This window comes from Hyaena hyaena, unplaced genomic scaffold (assembly GCF_003009895.1).
Source record: "Hyaena hyaena isolate Hyena2069 unplaced genomic scaffold, ASM300989v1 scaffold_407, whole genome shotgun sequence".
Classification (NCBI taxonomy): Eukaryota; Metazoa; Chordata; class Mammalia; order Carnivora; family Hyaenidae; genus Hyaena; species Hyaena hyaena.
In genome coordinates, this window is record NW_024081037.1 from 111,162 (window position 1) to 132,929 (window position 21,768).

The window sequence follows — 21,768 nt, forward strand, 5'->3', positions numbered from 1 at the left end:
GATCTCGCGGTTCGTGGGTTCGGGCCCCGCGTCAGGCTCTGTGCTGACTGCCAGCTCAGAGCCTGGAGCCTATTTCAGAGTCTGTGTCTCCCTCTCTCTGACCCTACCCTGCTCACGCTGTCTCCCTCTCTCTCTCTCTCCTAAAAATAAATAAAAAACATTTAAAAAATTAAAAAAAAAACCCAACTAGGCTCAAACTAATTATACAAACTTTATAAGATCAAGTCCTCATTTCTAAAATGGATACCAAATTTTGCCAAAATAAAGTTGTGAAATTATTGAGATGATAAACTCTACTAACTCACTGAGGTGTAAATGTATCAGTTTATCTACTATCAAAGATTCCTATAAATAATTAAAAGATAATGCAGTCATTAAAAATGAGTACATGGAGGTTCATTTGTGTTAAGGAAAGTGCAGGTTATAAAACAACACTTGGGTTATAGTTCTATCTTCATAAACCATCATATATATCATATCCAGGAAAAAAAATGTCTGGAAGGATATATTAAAAATCTTTACAGAAGACCTTACCCCGTATTACATAATGGGTAATTTTTAAAACAAATTTTCCCTCTTTTGCAACTCTTTCATATTTTTAAATTAAAATAAATATGTATTATCTATTTTTTAAGTTTAAAAGTCCATGCGGGATTATTATTGCAGTAGGTAGAAAGGAGATGAAAATATGCTAGGCAGAGGAATAACCAGCCTGGGATGGACAATGCAATAAAGGAATAATGTGGGAAACAGAATTACAGTAAGTTGTAAGCAGCATAAGACTCAGGTTGTCACTGCCAATAGAGTCGATTAAAGCCATTTGCTTTGTTTCTGTTTAGCTTTTGGCTAAGGAATAGGATTAATAACAATTGACTTTTTTGTTTGCTTTTTTAAGAGAAGTAAGCTTTTATTTCCTTGTTTCACAAATAAATCTGGCTATGTTGGTTACAATAACAATTGATTTTAATAACACATCTGATGTTTCCAGAAGGGATCTGTATTAATTGAATTCCATTTAAATTGTAATCTCTTTGTAAAATATCTTTGATTTTTCATAAAAAAATAGCATATTTTTTCCTACTCAAACCATATTTTACTTGCTTGCTGTTAAAGGCACATGTGACAAGATTTCCACCATATGGATATATTTTATAACTGTTTAAGATTTCAATTTTGTCTTATTCACTCCTCAAAAGGTGTGTGTGTGTGTTTGTGTGTGTGTAACTTCGTGGAGGAAAAGATTTTAGGTTTGCTTTTAAAACAACAATGGATTTTTTCATGTGGCTTTCAGGGACCCTTTCTGTCCTTTAGAACATTACTGTGCACCCTTTGCCCCAGTATTCTCCAGCAGTGCTGACCTTCTTTAGGGCCTCTAAATGCACAAATGACCATTTCTGCTGTCTGTCCTCACCCCATATGTACACAGACACTTTGGCTGAGTAATTCCTACCCACCCTTCATATTTGTTACTTCCTTGGGTCATAGGATGTGTAGATCTTTGGAAGGGCTGGTCACCTCCACAGTAGACCACTGGGTTTTTATTCTAGTATCATTTTGTCTATTTACTGATACCAATAAGCTGCTTGTTGGGTACTTTTTCTTTTTTGTCAGCTTTAGAGCAACTTCAACTTATTTTGGTCCTTGATCATGTCTTCTGGCCTCTTTTCCTCTCCTTCTTTTAGAACCAAATGGATTCATTCAATGCTAGGAATGGTGTGACCAGTGGGAATTGCCTTATTCCCATTTTCAGTTTCTAAGGGACAATCTCTAGTGCATAGGATTTGGAATACTCAAAGGATATTTCACTTCTTCATTTCCCAGTTTAGAATTTGGAATGGAGTGGGAGTAATTCATCACAGTTCTTAAGTTCTAAATGCAAGAAAAAGAAAAAACATTCACATAAACAAGAGTTATGAGGAATAAGCTTTCTTTTTATTTCTACTATTTTAAACCAAGAACACTTTTGCCTAAATAGTTCATTCAGTTAGATTTTGTTGACATTTTATAAATATTATAAGATTCTATTTTAAGTATCTAGACTTAAACCTGAGTCACAGTCACTATTTAGGCTGGGATATTTTAATAATGTTGAACTGGAAGGCAGTGATCCCAGGCCATTTTGGTTTTCTTTTTCATACCTAAAATTGCTACATTAATCACAAGCCACGAGAAAAGTTAATGAGGCATATTTTATTAGTACTGAAAAGCATTTTAGAAATTCACAATGTTTCAATTTTGTTTGAATTTTAATTCATTGAAAAATAAACAGTGACAAATATCATCAAAATAGTAATAAATCCCGAGTCACTATAGATAGTCAAGTTCTCCTGACTATGGCGATAAATAGCTAAGTCACTTGGTTCACAAGGCCAGAGTTTATATCAAACTTCACTTTAATTTTTGGTATAAAGAATGATAAAGTTAATCTCTCCAGAACTGGTTAATTCTCTGGTGAACAAATATATGATATATCAATATATCATTGATATAGGTTAAAATACTGTTTTTTACATTTTATTATTATTATTTTTTAAATTTTAGACAGAGGGAGAGCACGAGCTTGGGAGAGGGACAGAGAGAGAGAGAGAGATTGAGAATCCCAAGCAGGCTCCATGCTTGGTGCAGAGCCCGATGCAGGGCTTGATCCCATGACCGTGGGATAATGACCTGAGTTGAAATCAAGAGTCAGATATTCAACCAACTGAGCCACCCAGGAACCTTTAGGCTAAAATGTTCTTTTATTTTCATTCTTTTTAATGTTTATTTATTTTTGAGACAGAGAAAGACAGATCATGAGTGGGGGAGGGGCAGAGAGAGGGAGACACAGAATCTGAAACAGGCTCCAGGCTCCAAGCTGTTAGCACAGAGCTGACATGGGGCTTGAACTCACAAACCATGAGATCGTGACCTGAGCCAAAGTTGGGCGCTTAACCAAGTGAGCCACTCAGGAGCTCCAATATTCTTTTATTTTAAAGTTTGATTATTTTGAGAGAAAGAGGGTGGGGGAGGGGTGGAGAGGGAGGGAGAGAGAGAATTTCAAGCAGGCTGTGCACTGTCAGCATGGAGCTCAGCACAGGGCTGGAACTCACAAACTGTGAGATCAAGACCTGAATAGAAATCAAGAGTCAGATGTTTAATCAACTGAGCCACCAAGGTGCCCCCAGGCTTAAGTATTCTTGAAATGGAAATGACTAGAGATTGAGAAGACAACTTGGTAATTATTCTCTATCATAATCATTGCAAAACATGTCAATGCCCATCTTACTATTTTGCAAAAAGCTTATTTCTTGCATTTGGGATAAACTAGAGTTGCTATATGTTAAAATAATTATTGTAACAAGGTACAATGTTTCATTAACGACTAAAGATAAAAATCTTAGAGTTTAAAATTATTAATTTTACTATATAACATATATTTAGTGATAGTGATAAAACAATACAGCTTATTTTCTGGATTTTCACAACTTCGTGTTTGTCCTCAATCAAGAGTAATATTCATAATCCTGAAAATTAATATAAAAATGGATGTTTAGCAGTTTATTAAAAATTTAAACATAAAGTTACCATATTACCCAGATTTTTACACCTAGGTATTTATCCAAGAAAAATAAAAACATATGTGCACACAAATACTTGTAGCATTATTCATAATAGCAACTTATTCATAATAACCCAAAACTGGAAATAATCCAAATATGTATCAGCTGAGGCAATGGATAAGCAAAATATAATCCACAAACTGAAATGCTATCAAATAATCAAAAGGAATGAACTAATGATACACCATGGATGGATGAATCTCACAAACATTATACCAAGTGAAAAAAGCCAGGCACAAAGACTGCATGTTGTATGAGTCCATTTATATTAAATTATCAGAAAAGCAGAAAGCAGACCAATGGTTGCTTGGAGCTAAGGGTATACCCACTAACTACAAATAGATACGAGGGAATGTTTCAGGCTGATAGAAATGTTCTCAAACTGGATCGTGGTGGATTTAGTAAATTCTAAACGTTTGCCCCAAAATTATTGAATTTTTAAGGATTACTTATAATAGGTGAATTTTATGGTGTATGATTACATATACCTCACAAAAGCTGTCAAAAAGTATTTATGACAGGGGCGCCTGGGTGGCTCAGTCGGTTAAGCGTCCGACTTCGGCTCAGGTCATGATCTCAAGGTTCGTGGGTTCGAGCCCCGCATCGGGCTCTGTGCTGACAGCTAGCTCAGAGCCTGGAGCCTGTTTCAGATTCTGTGTCTCCCTTTCTCTCTGACCCTCCCCTCCTCACGCTGTCTCTCTCTCTCTCAGAAATAAATAAAACATTAAAAAAAATATTTGTGACAGTCACACACATTCTTTCCGTAGGTCAAGGAAAATATTAGCTCTCTTTTTTTATATGTGAGGTGAATTTTGGGAGTTCTGTAAAAAATAAATATTGCGTGAAAACAAATTCTATAAACAAATTCATTTTCTGATTTATTTCCCCACATTTTAATAGGAATATAGTATTTTGTCTGGATGCAGTGTTACAGCTATCCTTGAATGAGATTGAAAATGGATTTGGGATTCTCTAATTTATCATAAAGAGGAGACAAGCAAGCCCTTAGAGTGGACAGGTGACCCAGGTCAAACAGAGTGAAATGCAAAGTTGATGCCAGCACCCCCTTGTTGCTTCTACAGCATATGAAAATAGGATGACCTACTATGGGGTCATTAGCAAGTGGCCCTGCCTTGAGCTTCCTGTCTCATGGGCCACTCTACCTTGTTCATGTGGCCACCTGATCAAATTCATGATAGTTTAGCCATTTTTCTTTAGATTATGAAAGTCTTTTGATCTTGTGAATTCTCAGAATAAGCAGCTGTATATCAGCAGCAGTGGATATTTAGAACAAATTACAGTTCAATTAAGATTTGGAATGTTTCAACAGTGATGACAAATGAAGCCATTTGTTCTAGCTACATCTCTTGTTTTTATTTTTTTATTTTTTTCATAATTTTTTCATCCATATTGCAGCATGTCTCAGTACGTTTTACTCCTTTCCATAGCCGAATGTAGTGCATTGTATGGATTGTAACATGTCTGTTTATCCATTCATAAGCTGATGGGTATTTTGGTTGTTTCCACTTTTGGGATGGTATAAATAATGCTGCTCTGGAAGCTTGTGTACAAGTTTTTGTGTGAAACTTTGGAAAAAAATTATATATAAATAATTGCTGGGCCATATGGTAGCACTAACTCTATGTTAACTTTCTGAGGAATTACCAAATTGTTTTCCAAAGCACTAGCACCATTTCTTTTTTTTTTTTTTTAATTTTTAACATGTATTTATTTTTGTTTTTATTTTTATTTATTTATTTATTTATTTTTACAAATAGTTTATTGTCAAATTAGTTTCTACATAACACTCAGTGCTCATTCCCAAAGTGCCCTCCTCCATGCCCATCCCCCCCCCCCCCCCCCCCCCCCCCGCCCTCCGTTTTTGTCAGCATTCAAGAGTCTCTCATGGTTTGCCTCTCTCCCTTTCCCCCACCATTTCCGCCCTTCTTCTCCCCCTTGTTCCTCCGTCAAGTTCCTCCTAATCCTCCTATACGTGCAAACATATGATATTTGTCCTTCTCTGCCTGACTTATTTCGCTCAGCATAACACCCTCAAGGTCCATCCACGTTGCTACACATGGCCAGATTTCAATGTTTCTCATTGCCATGAAGTATTCCATGGTATAGATAAACCACATCTTCTTGATCCATTCATCTGTTGATGGACACTTAGGCTCTTTCCATGTTTTAGCTATTGTGGAGAGTGCTGCACTAGCACCATTTCTTATTTGCACCAGCAATGTATGAGGGTTTCATCTTCTCCCCTCCCTCACCAACACTTGTTATTGTCTTTTTATTATTACTATTATTGTTGTTATAACCATCCCAACAAATATGAAATAGTAACTCATTGTGGTTTTGATTTGCACTTCCCTAATGTTAGTGATATTGAGCATCTTTTCTTTTCTTTTTTTTTTTAATTTTTTACAAATAGTTTATTGTCAACTTGGTTTCCATGTAACACCCAGTGCTCATCCCAACAAGTGCCCTCCTCCATGAACATCTCCCTTACGTCTCTTGTTCTTATTTGTGAGCCTGCAAAAATAAATAAGTCAAAGCCAGATTTATTTAAGAAAGTTTTGTTACTGCTTGACAGTTTTTTACAAGATTGCAAAATTTTCATTTTCATTAAGAGTATTTCTTTTTTTTAAATTTTTTAAAAATATTTTATTTATTTCTAGGAGAGAGAGAGAGACAGCATGAGCAGGGGAGGGTCAGAGAGAGAGGGAGTAACATACTCTGAAACAGGCTCCAGGCTCTGAGCTGGCAGTCAGCACAGAGCCCGATGCGGGGCTCAAACCCACAAACCACGAGATCATGACCTGAGCGAAAGTCGGATGCTTAACCGACTAAGCCTCCCGGGCGCCCCTATTAAGAGTATTTCTAATTTCTCCCTGGGACAATGTGCAGGATTTCTTATAATGCTGACAGAAGTTGTGCATTTTCTGCCTTGTCCTATAAATTGTACTTTGATTAAACTTGATTTTTACTTGGTTTAATGGAATTTAATATATGTTGAAATTGGAGTTATTGAGAGTAGAATAAAAAAAGAGTATTGGTCCTCTTAGAAAATTGACCAGTAGTGTAATAATAATCTGAATGACAGCTTTTCTGTTTTTTTGGTACCAGATTCTTTTGAGAGTGTTAGGATAAGCATTTTTTTAAATTACATATGTTTAAACTTATTCACTTTTGTCTTAGTGAAAATTATTCTTAGACATAGAAAGTCAATACTACACTTTGCTGTCAGAAGAGTCTTCCTTGTACCCATGTTCCATTAGCTGGGAGTGAAAACAAAGGATCTCCAAGATCTTGAGTATCAGCAACCAGTATTTAGCATTCCAGTAAAGATGAAATTATTATATGGTTTTCTCTGCATTTACTATTAATCATTTATTTAAGTCTTAAAAATAAGGGCCTATTGTAAGTAAGAGAGTATATAGTTTTATTTTCTTGGCAAATAGGATAATGTAAATAAATATCTGGAAAGAATTATATATATGTATACATATACACACACACATATATATAAAACACACACATATGTACACGTACTGTATTATAATATACATGTAATACATGTATGTGTATATGTTTATATATATGTGTGTATATATATATATATATATAATTTCTCCTTATTCTCAAACTGTATTACTGTATAATCAATATTTTTTAATATAGTAATTTTCTGTATCAGTTAGTAAGGATATTGGGTTTGAGGTTGCTGTTGAGAGGAATAACCCATGACTTCCAGTGCTTTGATGACACCTCAGATGCAAGACCTTCTGGTCAAGCATCTGCGATTTCATATTGTTGGAGCATTTGCTGTATCCCTGGGGATTGAAGTTTTCTATAAGTTTGCTGTGGCTGAACCATAAAAGATGGCATATACAGATTTCTACAGAAATTATGATTTCATGAAAGATTTTGAGGAGATGAAGAAGGCTGGTATCTTTTAGACTGCAGTTATTTGGGGATGTAAAAAATTTCTTTAGATTGAGTTCCATTGAAGTTTGTCACTGACCTGTGTTCCTGAACTATTAAACATGAATATTGGGTTATGGAATAGTTTCTCTTGACAAATAAACAACTAACAAATACCAAAAAAAGAAAAAAATAGTAAAGAGGCACCTGGGTGGCTCAGTCAATAAAACGTTATACTCTCAATTTGGGCTCAGGTCCTGATCTCATGGTCAAGATTGAGCCTTGTGTTGTCCAGCTCTGTGCTAAGCCTGGAGCCTGCTTGAGATTCTCTCTCCCTCTCTCCCTGCCCCTCCCCTGCTTGCTCACATGCTTGCTTGCCCTCTCTTTTTTTCTCTCTCTAAAATAAATTGTAAGTCAAGAGAGGTTGATACTCTTGAGACACAGGAAGATGTAAAAATGTTGATTTTAACAATTATCTGAATACTAATTCATGAAAATAACAACAGAAACAACTACTGATGCATGCGATAAAACATACATTTCCTAAAGATTATGTTGAGGGCAGGAAGCCTTACATAAAAGTGCATATCAGATGATTCAATTCCATTAAAGTCTCAAACAGGTAAAAGTAAACTATGGCTTAATAAAAATCAGACCAAAGTTGTTTCTGGGAGGATGGATGGAAATGGACTGAGAAAGGGCATGAGGAGACTTTTTAGGTTGATGGTAATATTCTAAATTGTATTTAGGTTTGAGTTACATAGATGTATGGCATTTGGGAAAAATCCAGCCATGTAGAGTTAAGATTTATGTATTTCCTTTTATGTAAATTTTATCTCCACAGAAAAATATAAATAAATATTGAACTCTAGTTAATGATATGCATACTGAAGTGCTGAGGAATGAAGAATACTGAAGTATAATGTATTTTGAAATCCAGTAAGAATTAAGATGGATTGATGGATGGACAGAGAGATAGACAAATATGATGAAAGAGGTATAGTAAGATTTAAATCATTGTCTCTGGGTGGTGGCTATATAAATGTGTACTACACAATTCTTGCAACATTTCTCTGAAAATTTTATAATAAAATGATAGCTCATTATACTTCTCAGTCTTTAGATAGATTTTAAAGACATGTAACTGATGCTAGAAGTCAGAGAAATTTTCCAAGTATTATGAAACATTTTACCTTATAATTTTAGAAAACTCTAATTCACAGAGTTTGTTCACAGATCAAAATATATGTAAAATTCTCATGATAAGAAATTTAACAGTTTGGTGGGTGAGGTTCTTTTTTCTCCAATACAGTGTATCTGTAAATCTCTTTCAAAAGAAATTGGGCCCATGAATTTCATTTTTGATGCACTGAATTTTCAAAGAGTAATAATAGTTCTCAAACTTGAGTGTGCATCAGAATTACCCAAACAGTTTTTGCTAAAATACAGATTTTTGCCTCCATCCCAGAGTCTAATATTCTAGAGGTCTGGAGTGTGGTCTGACAATTTGTACTTTTTTTTTTAATGTTTATTTATTTCAGAGAGAGAGAAAGACAGGGAGTTAGTAGGGCAAGGTCAGAGAGAGAGGGAGACACAGAATTCGAAGCAGGCTCCAGGCTCTGAGCTGTCAGCACAGACCCCAATGTGGGGCTCAAGCTCATGAGCTGTGAGATCATGACCTGAGATGAAGCTGGACACCCAACTGACTGAGCCACCCAGGTGCCCCAAGAATTTGTACTTCTAACAAGTTCCCAGGTACAGCTGATGCTCTAACTAGGGGACCATTCTTTAAGAATCTTGGTATGGGGCCTATCCTCCCTTCCATCAGGAGCACCTAATGCCATTACTCCTTACTTTAAATACAAGAGAATGTAAGTACATCAACTCCAGGATTTTCATGAAAAGTCAGAGAAAGAACAACAAGAAGAGAAATGAGTTTTGTTGTCTCTTAGCCTATTTGATTTCTTCTTTTTATTGTATATATATTAAAAACAATAATTTCTAAGAATATGCTGGTTGTCTAAAATGGTATAGACAAACTATGACAAAGTAGACTTTGAGCTCTACTTCCCTACTTGCATTTGGCATATTTCCATGTAATAAAAACCATTTTTGTACTAATTTAACAAAACTAAGGGAACACTTTGTATATCCTTTTAAAAAAATTTTTTTAATGCTCATTTATTATTGAGACAGAAAGAAACAGAGCATGAGTGGAGGAGGGACAGAGAGAGAGGGAGACAGAATCCAAAGCAGGCTCCAGGCTCTGAGCTGTCAGCACAGAGCCCAACGCAGGGCTCAAACCCATGAACTGTGAGATCATGGCCTGAGATGAAGTAGGACACTCAACCGACTGAACCGCCCAGGTTCCCCTGTACATCCTTTCTTTGCCCCTCTTCCATTAGATCCAGAGCCCCTCTACTATAGCTACATTTGTACTAATTGTACAAATGATGCTGCAGTGAAATCCTTGACTTACCCATCTGCCTAATTTACAAGACTGCATAATCTTTGTGATGGAACAGATCATATTTGAATGGGCACCACTCATGCCTTGCATCTTGTAGTGAATGAATATATGAATGAAAATCAGATGAATGAAAACATATATTTCCCAAAGCAAATACAGAACTTATTTAGATTTTGTTGTTTGAAATTAACCATGTCACTGCCCCCTTCCCTTATAGCAAGTATATGATTATTGGCTGCATGTGGTTGTCCCACACCCTCAACATACTCCAAAGTTTAAAGAAGAATTTCGGGAGAATTGAATGGTGGGTATGTGTGCAAGTGACAACTATGTATGTCTCCAGATGAGATTTCTTCTTAAGAATGAAAGGCTGTTGACTTAGAAGGTAGTCTATGAAAAGTAATTTTCCTGCTTGGCTATTGGTTGGGTGACAAGGTAGGTAATGAAGTAAAACGATTAGTCCTGCCTAGAGGTGCTGACATGTCAACATTGGCAGGTTCAGTTTGTCTCAGTCAGTTATCCAAAGTCACCAGACAGTGAAGTATTGGCCTGAGGAATAGGGGCAATGGGAATTCTGACCAAGGTGAAAACTGTGTGCTTGTTTTAGTTGAAATAGAGCTCACTTACATGAACAGCTGGGCAAACATATAAAGTGCTCTCTTAGGAAGAAGACATTTTCCCTCTCAAATTTCTGTCAAAATGGCATTTCCTTCTATACTCAATAGCAAACATTCTCCAGGTAGTGGGTGACCATAATATCCTAATAAGAAGTTAACTGGTTGGCACCTGGGAGGTATGGTTCAGTGGGAATTGTTCAGGTGTGGCTTTATAAAAGGAACTCTTCACATGAGCTGGGACTTTTTACCTCCTGAGCTCTGAAAGCATGTGTTACATGCAGGAACGTGTCTTCCAGTGGCAAACTCCCCACAAGAATTGGAGAGAGAACATGCTGTTCTGCTGGCCCTAGAGCAGAGGTCATAGAATGCTGTAAGTTCAGCATCCTTCTCACACTGATCATGTGTATGTAAGCTCAAGTTCTGTTTCTTTTCTTTTTTTTAAAATTTTTAATGTTTATTTATTTTTGAGAGAAAGGGATAGGGCATGAGCGTGGGAGGGGCAGAGAGAGAGGGAGACACAGAATCTGAAGCAGGCTCTAGGCTCTGAGCCGTCAGCAGTCAGCACAGAACCCCATGTGGGGCTCGAACCCACGAACCACAGGATTGTGACCTGAGGTAAAGGCGGACGCTTAACTGACTGAACCACCCAGGCGCCCCGGTCAAGTTCTTTTTCTTTAACAGTCCCCATTCCCACACTCTGGCAGCTGTTTATGTGGCTTATGGGACTCTTACCCAACTTTTTCTCTGCACTTTTTTAAAAATGACATTTTTCTGGGGTGCCTGAGTGGCTCAGTGGGTTAAGCGTTGGACTTTGGTTCAGGTCATGATCTCACGGTTTGTGAGTTCCAGCCACAAGTAAGGCTCTGTGCTGACAGCTCAGAGGCTGGAGTTGGCTTTGAATTCTATGACTCCTTCTCTCTATTCCTCTCATGTTCTCTCTCTCTCAAAAATAATAAATAAACATTAAACATAATTTTTTTAAAAATGATGTTTTTCTGTAAATTTATAAAAGTCTTGTTTTATATATATTTAAACTATTTTCATGTGGATGTTCCCTTTAGGTGTTCAGATCTGAATTCCTAAACCACAATAGAGATGCCTTTTGTTCACCTCTAAAGCTGTGTGCTTTTAATTCACCCTTTCCTGATGCCCCCAACATCTTTTCATTTGTTTTTCTTATCTAGATTCCTGATTCATCACGTGAATTGTATCTATTGAGTGAAGTAATTTCATTTGTACATTAGAAAGCACAATGTCCAAAATGTTTGTGGCTGAGACCATGTCCTCCTAACAGGAGGCATCCCATCACCCGTATCTCTTATGACCAGTGTCAACAGAATCAGAAGTCAGGGAAGATAGAAATCAAAGACATGAAGGAAGAAGGGCGAGTGGGGATGAGCAGCTTGAGTCCTATGGCAAGAGTTTAAAGAATTTCATGTTAGTTAGCCTTATCAAGTCACCCATTTTTGTAAGTAGCAATTATTTCTGCATGGTCTTTGTGAGTGGGATTAATGTATAAGGCCATAAATAAAAGATGGTTTGAATGATACCATTTAGAGTTTTGCAGTACACAACTCAAACAATTGTCAGCAGTGTCCCTGTTTTTGGAAGACGTGTTGTACAGCTGCTACATGCTTTTTGCACGCTAGCTCTTTGCAAGTTCTCACTAATTCTCTATTGGGCAGTAGTAAAACTTCATTCCCAAAGAGTTGGGGAAAGAATGACAGAGATATGTGGGATTTTGAGAAGGAATTCCACTCTGGAGATCCATAGAGCCAGGATACCATGAGATATACGGGATTAATGATCAATGGAATACAATAAATTGAACTTTAAAAGGATTTGTTTAGTAATTACTTTGTAAGTACCTTTCATTACAATTCTGCATATAGACCACCACCACCACCACCAAGAAAGCAACTTAGCTCCTTCTAAGCCTGTTAATGTCTGGCATACCATCATGTCACTGCAAAATGAGCCATGACTTTTTTAATCTTCATAACCACCTTACACAGACTCTTCTGATGGAATGTTAGGCATCTTGCCATTACAGCAATGGTGAAAGTTTTAATAATGTTTAATTTTATTTAATTAATGGAAATATTTAATCTTTATTCCTTTAGAATATTTAACTAAAACTGTCATGCTTTTCTGCTATGGAAAATTTCCACTCATATCACTGGCTTGCAGTTTGTTGTTGTTTTTAGTAAGAAAAAGCCATGCTACAGACTACACATTTCTATTTAAGGATCAGGAGCAACCGACGATGCTTGTCTAATTGACTTTGGCCGCTCCCTTCATCCTGTGGCTGTCACAGGAAAATTAATGAAACTCCATATGTTTTTTTTTTTTTTCCTTCTAACACATTTCCTTGGATCATGGTACCAGGAAAGGGAGTCATTTGTGCACCACGCCTATTACATGATCTCTTTTTGTTTCTCTGAGAATTAAAGCAGATGTTAAATTATTCCCAAGTCCTATGTTAAAATTATGGTTTGTATAATTTAGGATAACAATTCAATTAAATGCAATCTATGCCATCAAATATGATTTTTGGAAGCTTTTGAACGTGTTGTCAGATAGTAACCACACTGCCTAATACATAAACTCAAGCTGTGACTATAAAGGCATTGGAATGGTTTCCACCTGCAATTTACTGTGTAAGAAGAATATAGAATACATTTGAAACTTAAGATTGGCCGCTCTGAGAAGATAATAATGCCTAAAAAGGACTTGATGATTTTATATATGTACCATTTGTAGACTGTGAGCAATAATATTAGGCACTATTAAAACTACTGTCACCAGTGTGCAATGACAAGATGATTAAATGACCTTCCATCAGAGGAAAGCCTGCCGTCTCTGAGAAAGGCCTATTACTCAGAGATGAGGAAGGTCATACCCATGCTACAGTGACAAGATATCATGCCAGACAAGAGATTCAACCACTCTGAAGTACATAAGTAATTTGCTTTGTTTTGTTGCTGAGTCATAATGTGTTTATCCATTTAACTATTGACAGACAGTTGGGTTGTTACCAGTTTGGCACTGCTTTAACTATCTGCATACGCGTCTTTGTACAGCTTTACTTTTCATTTCTTCTTGAAAAATGCCTAGGAATGAAATTGATAGATTATTTGCTAGCTAGCTGTCCAACAGCTTTCACAAATGGTTATACCACTAAACCTTCACATACAAAAATGTGTGAAGGCTCTAGGTGTTCCAAATCCTGTCTAACACTTGTTATTGACAGTCTTTTAATTTTATCCGTTCTTGGGTGTGTGGTACCTTGCTGTGACTTTAACTTGCATTTCCCTGAAGATTAGTGATGTTGACCAGGATTTGGTAAACTATGACCTGGTAGACAAATCCAGCCAACTGCCTATTTTCATAAGTACAGTTGACCCTTGAGCAATTGGGGTGTGAACTCCACCAGTCCACTTATACACGGATGTTTTTAATAAATACAGTGCTGTAGATGTATTTTCTCTTCCTCATGATTTTCTGTTAACATTTTCTTTTATCTAGCTAAATTATTGTAAGAATACAAATGTAGAATATATAGACAAAATATGTGTTAATTGATGGTTTATGTTTTCAGGAAGGCTTCTAGTCAACAGGAGGCAATTAGTTGTTAAGTTTTTGCAGAGTCAAAAGTTAATGCAGATTTTCAAATGTGTAGTGAGTCAGTGCCCCTAATCCCCATATTGTTCAAGGGTCAACTATATAGTTTCATTGAAACACAGACATATCCATTGGTTTACAAAGTGTTTGTAACTGCTTTTGTGCAGAGTTGAGTAGATGTAGCAGAGAATACCTGGTCTTCAAAATCTATAATATTTATTATTTGACTGTTTACAAAAAGCATCTGATGACCCTGATGTTGAGCATGTGCTTGTTGGCTATCACATATTGTCTTTAGTAAGGAATCTATTTAAATCTTTTTCCCTTAAAAAATATTTTGTCTTCTTATTGAGTAGAAAGAATTCTTTTAAATATTCTGAATTCAAGTTTTTAAATAGATACACATATTGCCAATATTTCTCCCAATTTATAGTTTGGCTTTTATTTTTTTGTTAGTTCTTTCAAAGTTCGAAACTTTAAAAATCTGATCTAATTCAATTTATCAGGTTTTGAAATCTATGCTTCATCTATCATATCTGAACTGGTGGGGATTAATTTTATTATTTTGATATTTTAGAAAATTTGACTCTGTGTAAAAAGAAAAAGTCACTAAAGAAGTTTAGGGGTTGGCAGTATAAATGGAATGTATGTAACAAAAGAGAAACATACTATGGGTGATACCAAGGCTTTGTCTTTTAGTCCTGAAACAGTTGAGTCATTATTTTTTTAAATATAATTTATTGTTAAATTGGCTAACATACAATGTGTACAGTGTGCTTTTGGTTTTGGGGATAGATTCCTGTGTTTCACTGCTTACATACAATACCCAGTGCTCAACCCAAGTGCCTTCCTTAATGCCCACCATCCATTTTCCCCTCTCCCTCATTCCCCTCATCAACCTTTAGATTGTTCTCTGTATTTAAGAATCTTTTATGGTTTGCCTCCAGTTAAGTCATTATTTTACTGACATCAGTATTATAGCTATTCTTTTACTTAATATCTTATTGGAATAATGCTGATCTGGTTCATTCCTAAATTTGCAATTTAGAATATTTCTCATGTCATTAGAACACTGAGAACATATAAGCTAATTATTGCTGCTACTCTAATGGATAATTTTTACTTTAAAAAGAGAGCTTTAGTATCAGTTTTCTCTTGGAGTGATTTAATCAGCTTGACCAACTACATATCAAACTTTAGGCCACATTCTGAAATATTTTAGAAAGTATAAGATAAGTATAATAGGAGAGACTAGACATAAAAGAATTTCTCCTGTTGAATGGGTTGTAATAGTAACTCCTTTCTCACTGATCCGTGTCTGGATGTTTATAATAGTTTAGCTAAGTACCATGTGTTTGGGCTATGTTTCTTGGCAAAGCTGAAACTGACCACAGCCACTGAGAATTCTGGGGTCAATATTAAATGTCTGCTCAGTACCTGTGCCTAGAGCAAAGCAACCTCTGGTTGATCCAGAGAGTTCTATGAGCTTGCAGTGCTCCACTTTTTGTTTGGTAGGCTAATCTCAGTAACTTCTTCACTAAGTTTAATACCACAGGGCATGTATTTATTTCTAAAAATTAAAAGAGGATTCATTCTAATTTTATTTTGAAAGACTTTAATTTTAGTATTTCACAACACCCTTTTGAACTATTTGGAGATACCCTAGGGTATTGCAAAAAGAGGATTAGATACAATTGTTCTAGATCCAAGGTTCTACTTTACCAATATGCAATCTTTTTTCTCAACCATATTGTTGTTGTTTTCCTGGAATGTTGACATTCTTTATTTTGTCTCACTCTTGTTGGCAGAGACTTTATTTCTCATACAAGATACAATAAGATGTTCTTCCAGGACTTTTACTTCTCTGTACTCCTAGGCTTCTCTGTGCAACATATATGCTATTTTGCTTCTAAATGTTTTCCTAGTTAAGCTTGTATCATGTTCTATTATTTTTCTATTAAGTCTACCATATGTCATTTGCCAGAGGTTTTCATGCAAACATTGAAATATAACTGTCACCAGAGGACTAGTGTTCCAAACCACTTAATTAGAATTACTTAGAATGGAGCATAATTTATCAAAGATTTAAAATTATTATAGGATGCATGGAGATATACCCTAAAATATTGGGGGATATTGTCCAGTAGTATAAAATTGAATACTAGTCCAAACATTCATTTGAATGAATGCTTGACAAACTTATTCAGATTCAAAGGGCAAAAAATGTTAAGTTCTTTGCTGAGCACTGAAAAGACCAGTGGTATAATAACTGAGTGAGTGAAGGCATGTAAGGAAGACAAACCAAAGATAGAGGGAATCCATACTGGGTGACAATGTGAGCATAGGTGAAGGTGCACTGCAGAATGTGAGAAGATTATACTGGCCAAACAGAAGTAAAATAAGTTGAGAAGTAGTAAAGGAAGAAGTAGTAATGTGTGCCAGGGTAATGAAGGGACTGGAATTCTTAGCTCCAAAGAAGGAACTGAGATGACAGTCTCAAAATACTAAGTTTGTGATACTGCTTTGAGGTAAGATTTGTCTGTGTACATATCTCTCTCTCTTTCAGGACTTTCAAAAGTTTAGCTCCAGAGAGTAGTATGAATTAGAATTTTGGAGAGAGATAATCAGCTAAATGCCAGTTCATTCAAAAAGTTACATGATGTCACTCTATTTGCTGGCATATTTGCAAAAGGGAGAAAGATTGGAGTCATGTAAATTTCTGTGCAGAGGAAATGAGAACACTTCCACCTTTGTCAGTTGGTAATTCTGTTTACTGCCTTCTTTTTCCTCACTTCGTGCAGGCATCCTTTCCACTTTCCAAGTGGAAGAGGTCCATTAGGCCAAAATGTATGAGCAAAGGTCTAATGTTGTGAATCTTGGCTCTTAGTCAAACATGAATGCAGCCTAAGTACACTAAGATTCCTTATTCTTTGCTTCCCAACAAGGGGTTAGAAATAGGCCAGTAGGTTTTAATTTACTGTTGGACCTGATAACCTTCTAAGGTAGTGGTATATGACCTTGACTTATATTTGTTCCTTTCATTGAGCAGGATGGAGTAACTCATAACTAAGGCATATAACTAAGAAGGGAAAATTTGGCTTGGACAAGACCTATGTTATAGCTGAAATAAAAATCCCCTCACCAACATCTAATGAAATTAGGACAAAACACCAGAGGTTAGCATTGACTTGAGCATCATGATCTTGAGGTTGGTCACTCCTTATCTATTGGGTAATGACGGAGTTCTCAATGAAAACAGAGGAGGAAGTGCAGCTTAGTGAGAACTGAGATCAAGTTTTGACCCTGCACTTAACTTGCTGAGTGACAAAGGAGTGGCTGCCCTCAATTTAGTTGTTTGTGCTATGAAAGAATTGCACAAGATGAGCTAGACTAGATGAGTCTTCCTTGGACTTGAGATAAGCCACCAAGTATCTCTGGGTTTCAATTTTGCCACAAGTATAGGAATAGCAATTTGAGAATCTAGAAGTTTATAGAAATTTTTATCAAATTCTTAGGAAGTACAAAGTTCTATGTACATACTTAAAATTGTAGTACTGGCTGCTGAGGTCAGAGACTGGTTCCCACAATCTGGTACCCAAGAAGGGGCTATCTTTGTTTTTTCAAAGACCTATTAGAATCCTTTTATGTAGCTATATTGAGGCAGTCCAGGCTGATTTTGACTAGGATAGTTTACATTTAGTCAGCTTTGGGAAGCCCATGCTGTTCAGAGGTGCTGACTGGTATTAATGCCATACAGACTTTCGATTCATGAGAAATAGGATGTAGATTACTAAATTAATAAATGCAATCTTTCCAGTGGGTAAAATATTTTGAAAAAAAATTAAATCTCTGTGGAATAAAGAAGGAAAATAATTGAGTCCACAATCTCTTATCTAAAACTCTTGGGGTCAGATATGTTTTAGAGTTCAGAAAATCTTTGGATTTTAGAATTGTACTAGGTTAGTTAGACCAGATATTAAGTAACCTCTTCAGCAAGACTTGACCAGCACCCCTTAATTGAACATATTAATATTCCTATAATTAAACATGTGAATAGTCACACAGACTAGTCAGTAAGATTCAAGAAAGACTCAGTGGTCTCATTATGGTTCATATTGGCTTTATGTTACCAAATAAGTTTATCATGAATCTACAAAAAAATTTACAAAGGGTTTTGGGTTTCTGAACTGTGGCTAAAATTAAGTAACCAATTATTGAAGAGTTACTATGTGCCATCTTTAAGATAGTGCCATTTGCAGGGTGCCTGGGTGGCTCAGTTGGTTGAGAATCTGATTCTTGATTTTGGCTCAGGTCATGGACTCACATTCATGGAATTGAGACCCTCATCAGGCTTTGCACTGACAGTGCAGAGCCTGCCTGGGATTCTCTTTCTCTCCTTCTCTCTCTGCCCCTTACCCATACGTGTACACACTCTCCCTCTCTCCCTTTCAATACAAATAAACATTAAAAAAAAAGACATTTTTTTTAAAAAAAATTAAAAAAAATACCATTTTTACTAATCTTTGTAAACAACTCATCAAAGTGGACATTGTTATCCATTATCCATAATTTACAAATCAGGAAATTTAGGGTCAAGTACTTTCAGTGAGTAACCAGAGGATACATTGATAACTAAGTTGCAGAACTAGGATTTGAACCTATCTCCTTCTGGCCCCAAAGACAAAACACTATGTCATTTACCCACTGCTTGGTCAAGACCTCTGTTAGTGTGATAATCTGCCTCTATTGCCTACACAATTAAAAAAAAATGCCTTGAAAATTTAATTAAGATTTCTCTCCTCACTCTGCACAATTTCTCTGGGAAAATTCATCAAATGATTATTTAGAAACTGATGACATCCAGGTGGATCTGTATTCTTTTCTGAGCATCACACTTGAATATTCAACTTCCTGCAGACCATCTCCTTGTAGTTGTCTCACTAACCCTACAGATTCTAAATAGAACTAAAGGTTTTCTCCTCTACCTATCTCTTTTTTCAGAACGCCTTATCCTCCCATCTCAGATACCCCTAAGCTGTCCCCCACCCCCCACTCATGTCCTTGTGTTACCATCTCTATTAATCACCAAATTTTGTGGGAATACAGCTGGAGGGCAGCATTAATGAGGCTGGGGGTTTTCCAAGTGCAATAGCTAAATTACTAATCAGACATTTCAGATCCTTTGACCATTCCCAGATGGTTTTGACTAATTGTGCATAACCAAAATAGCCTTAAATCCCATCTACCTGCCCAATAATAAACTACTAAATATTAAGCCCTAAGATTTTCCTTTGTGTTCTAGACTGCTTTATATGTTATTTAGTTTGGGTTTGGGGATCTCAAAATTACCCATGTTTCAGCTGTTTAGGTGGGTGTGTCAGAATATTGGTTAGCTAAGTAGACCATGAGCTTTCTAGCAACAATGCCTCTGACAACTAGCCTTTGCTCCAAATTTGCTCCTGGGATGCTAAAGCATTGAAATAATAGCCTGGTATTTTTTTGTTCCGATCTTTAGGTAAAAGGCCAAGCCTGAAAGTCCACATCAATACCACGAGTGACTCCATCCTCTTGAAGTTCCTACGTCCAAGTCCAAATGTAAAACTGGAAGGTTTCCTCCTGGGATACGGCAGCAACTTGTCACCAAACCAGTACTTCCCTCTTCCAGCAGAAGGGAAATACACTGAGGCCGTGGTCGGTAAGGTGTTTGGGTTTCAGACACGGGAAGAAGAGAGGTCAAAAATAATGGGTACAATATGAAATAGAAATCTTAAAGGCAAGTGTCCTTTATTCCATCCAAAACAAATGCCAAATTACAAATTATCTTCATAATTATTGTACCTATACAGCACAGTTCTTAACATGAGAAAATATGGAATGCATACCCTGTGTGTACTATGGAAATAATCACCTTCAATGCCATTATACTTACAATCCCTGGCCATAGAACTTAAATTGTATAGGAAAAAAAATAAGCTAAAATGCCTTGGTTTAGCCTGTATGTTTAGATTAATTTTTCTCCCTGTTACATTCTTTTGGTGGAAAATAACAACTATAGCTTTCTGGGCATGTCTTCATGAGAAGCTACCCTTAAAAAGGAAAAGAAAATATATTACATTCTTTTAAATTAGCATATTTCAGACAAAAAGATAAAAAGTTTTTACATGTACTATAAAATCTTACATTTCTTTGAAAATATTTTTAATCCCATTAAAATGTAATTTGAGGATGTAAGCATCTTTAAGCCTTATTCAGAAAAATTATTTGCAAGTAAAGCCTGATTAAAGATAACATTTTTAACAAAGAGATTATCTATTATGAATGCTTTCAAAGGCTTTCTGAACAGTCTTGGGCGAGATTTGTATTTTGCTCCACTGCTAGGATTATTGTTGAAGAGCTTTTGCATGAAGTTCCCATGTGTAACCCTGTTCCTTGAACTATGGTAGATCAGATCTGGCACTCATGCATATATGCGGGGAATGTTGCATAAATGTATTTTGTCCATTCCACAGAGAAGTCTGTTGTACTTTACAATCAGAAAGGAGAGTAACATTATTAATGAAATGTCTAGACTAGATTTTACCTACAATAATTGTTTTAAAGCAAACACATTACACTTTTTTGCCAAAAATATTGAGAATTATGCCCTTTTGACAAATGTTTCGACACTAACCCTGATCATATAAACCATAAAGAATTTGAAAGTTTGCAAATATTGCCTCACCGCATTCACTCTTTACTACAAAAAGTACCTGGAAGCTGTAAGCTCACCCCTGGCAAAAACAGAAGCAGGCCTCCTGCTCCTTTATTTATTAAGTATTCAAAGTAATACTTTATTCAAAGTAATTCAATACATATAAAAAATATGTTCAGAAAATTAAAGAAAATGTTCTAGTATAAATATGCCAAGCTAGGAACAAAGATACCAGAGACACCACCACAAACATGAACCCTACAAAAGATACAAAGACTCTAAACCCACATATTTCAATAATAACACTGAATGTAAATGGGCTGAATGCTCCGATCAAAAGACATAGGGTAGCAGAATGGATAAAAAAACAAAATCCATCTATATGCTGCCTACAAGAAACTCATTTTAGACTGGAAGATACCTTCAGATTAAAAGTAAGGGGATGGAGACATATATATCATGCTACAGGAAATCAAAAGAAAGCCGAGGTAGCTATACTTATATCAGACAAACTGGACTTTAAATTAAAGACAATAACAAGAGATGAAGAAGGGCACTACATAATAATTACAGGGTCTATCCATCAGGAAGAACTAACTATCGTAAATGTCTACGCACCGAATATGGGAGCACCTAAATATCTAAAACAATCACAAACAGAAACAAGCTTATAGATAAGAATGTGCTAATAGCAGGGGACTTTAATACTCTGCTTATAGCAATGGATAGGTCAACCAGACAGAAAATCACTAAAGAAATAATGGACTTGAAAGACACATTGGACCAGAATGATCTGACGGATATATTTAGAACTTTACATCCTGAGGCCAGGGAATTTAC

At 36.1% G+C, this 21,768-nt stretch overlaps 1 protein-coding gene across 1 annotated transcript in view; it reads left to right on the top strand.

Annotated features, from left to right (window-relative positions):
• The first annotated feature begins 17,471 nt into the window (after positions 1–17,471).
• LOC120245096 (ABI family member 3 binding protein) overlaps positions 17,472–21,768 on the top strand; it is a 202,315-nt gene continuing 198,018 nt past the window's right edge. The window contains exons 1-2 of the mRNA XM_039251968.1: positions 17,472–17,514; positions 19,753–19,932. Of these exons, the coding sequence (XP_039107899.1) occupies positions 17,472–17,514; positions 19,753–19,932 (223 nt within the window). The remainder of the gene's footprint in view (positions 17,515–19,752; positions 19,933–21,768) is intronic.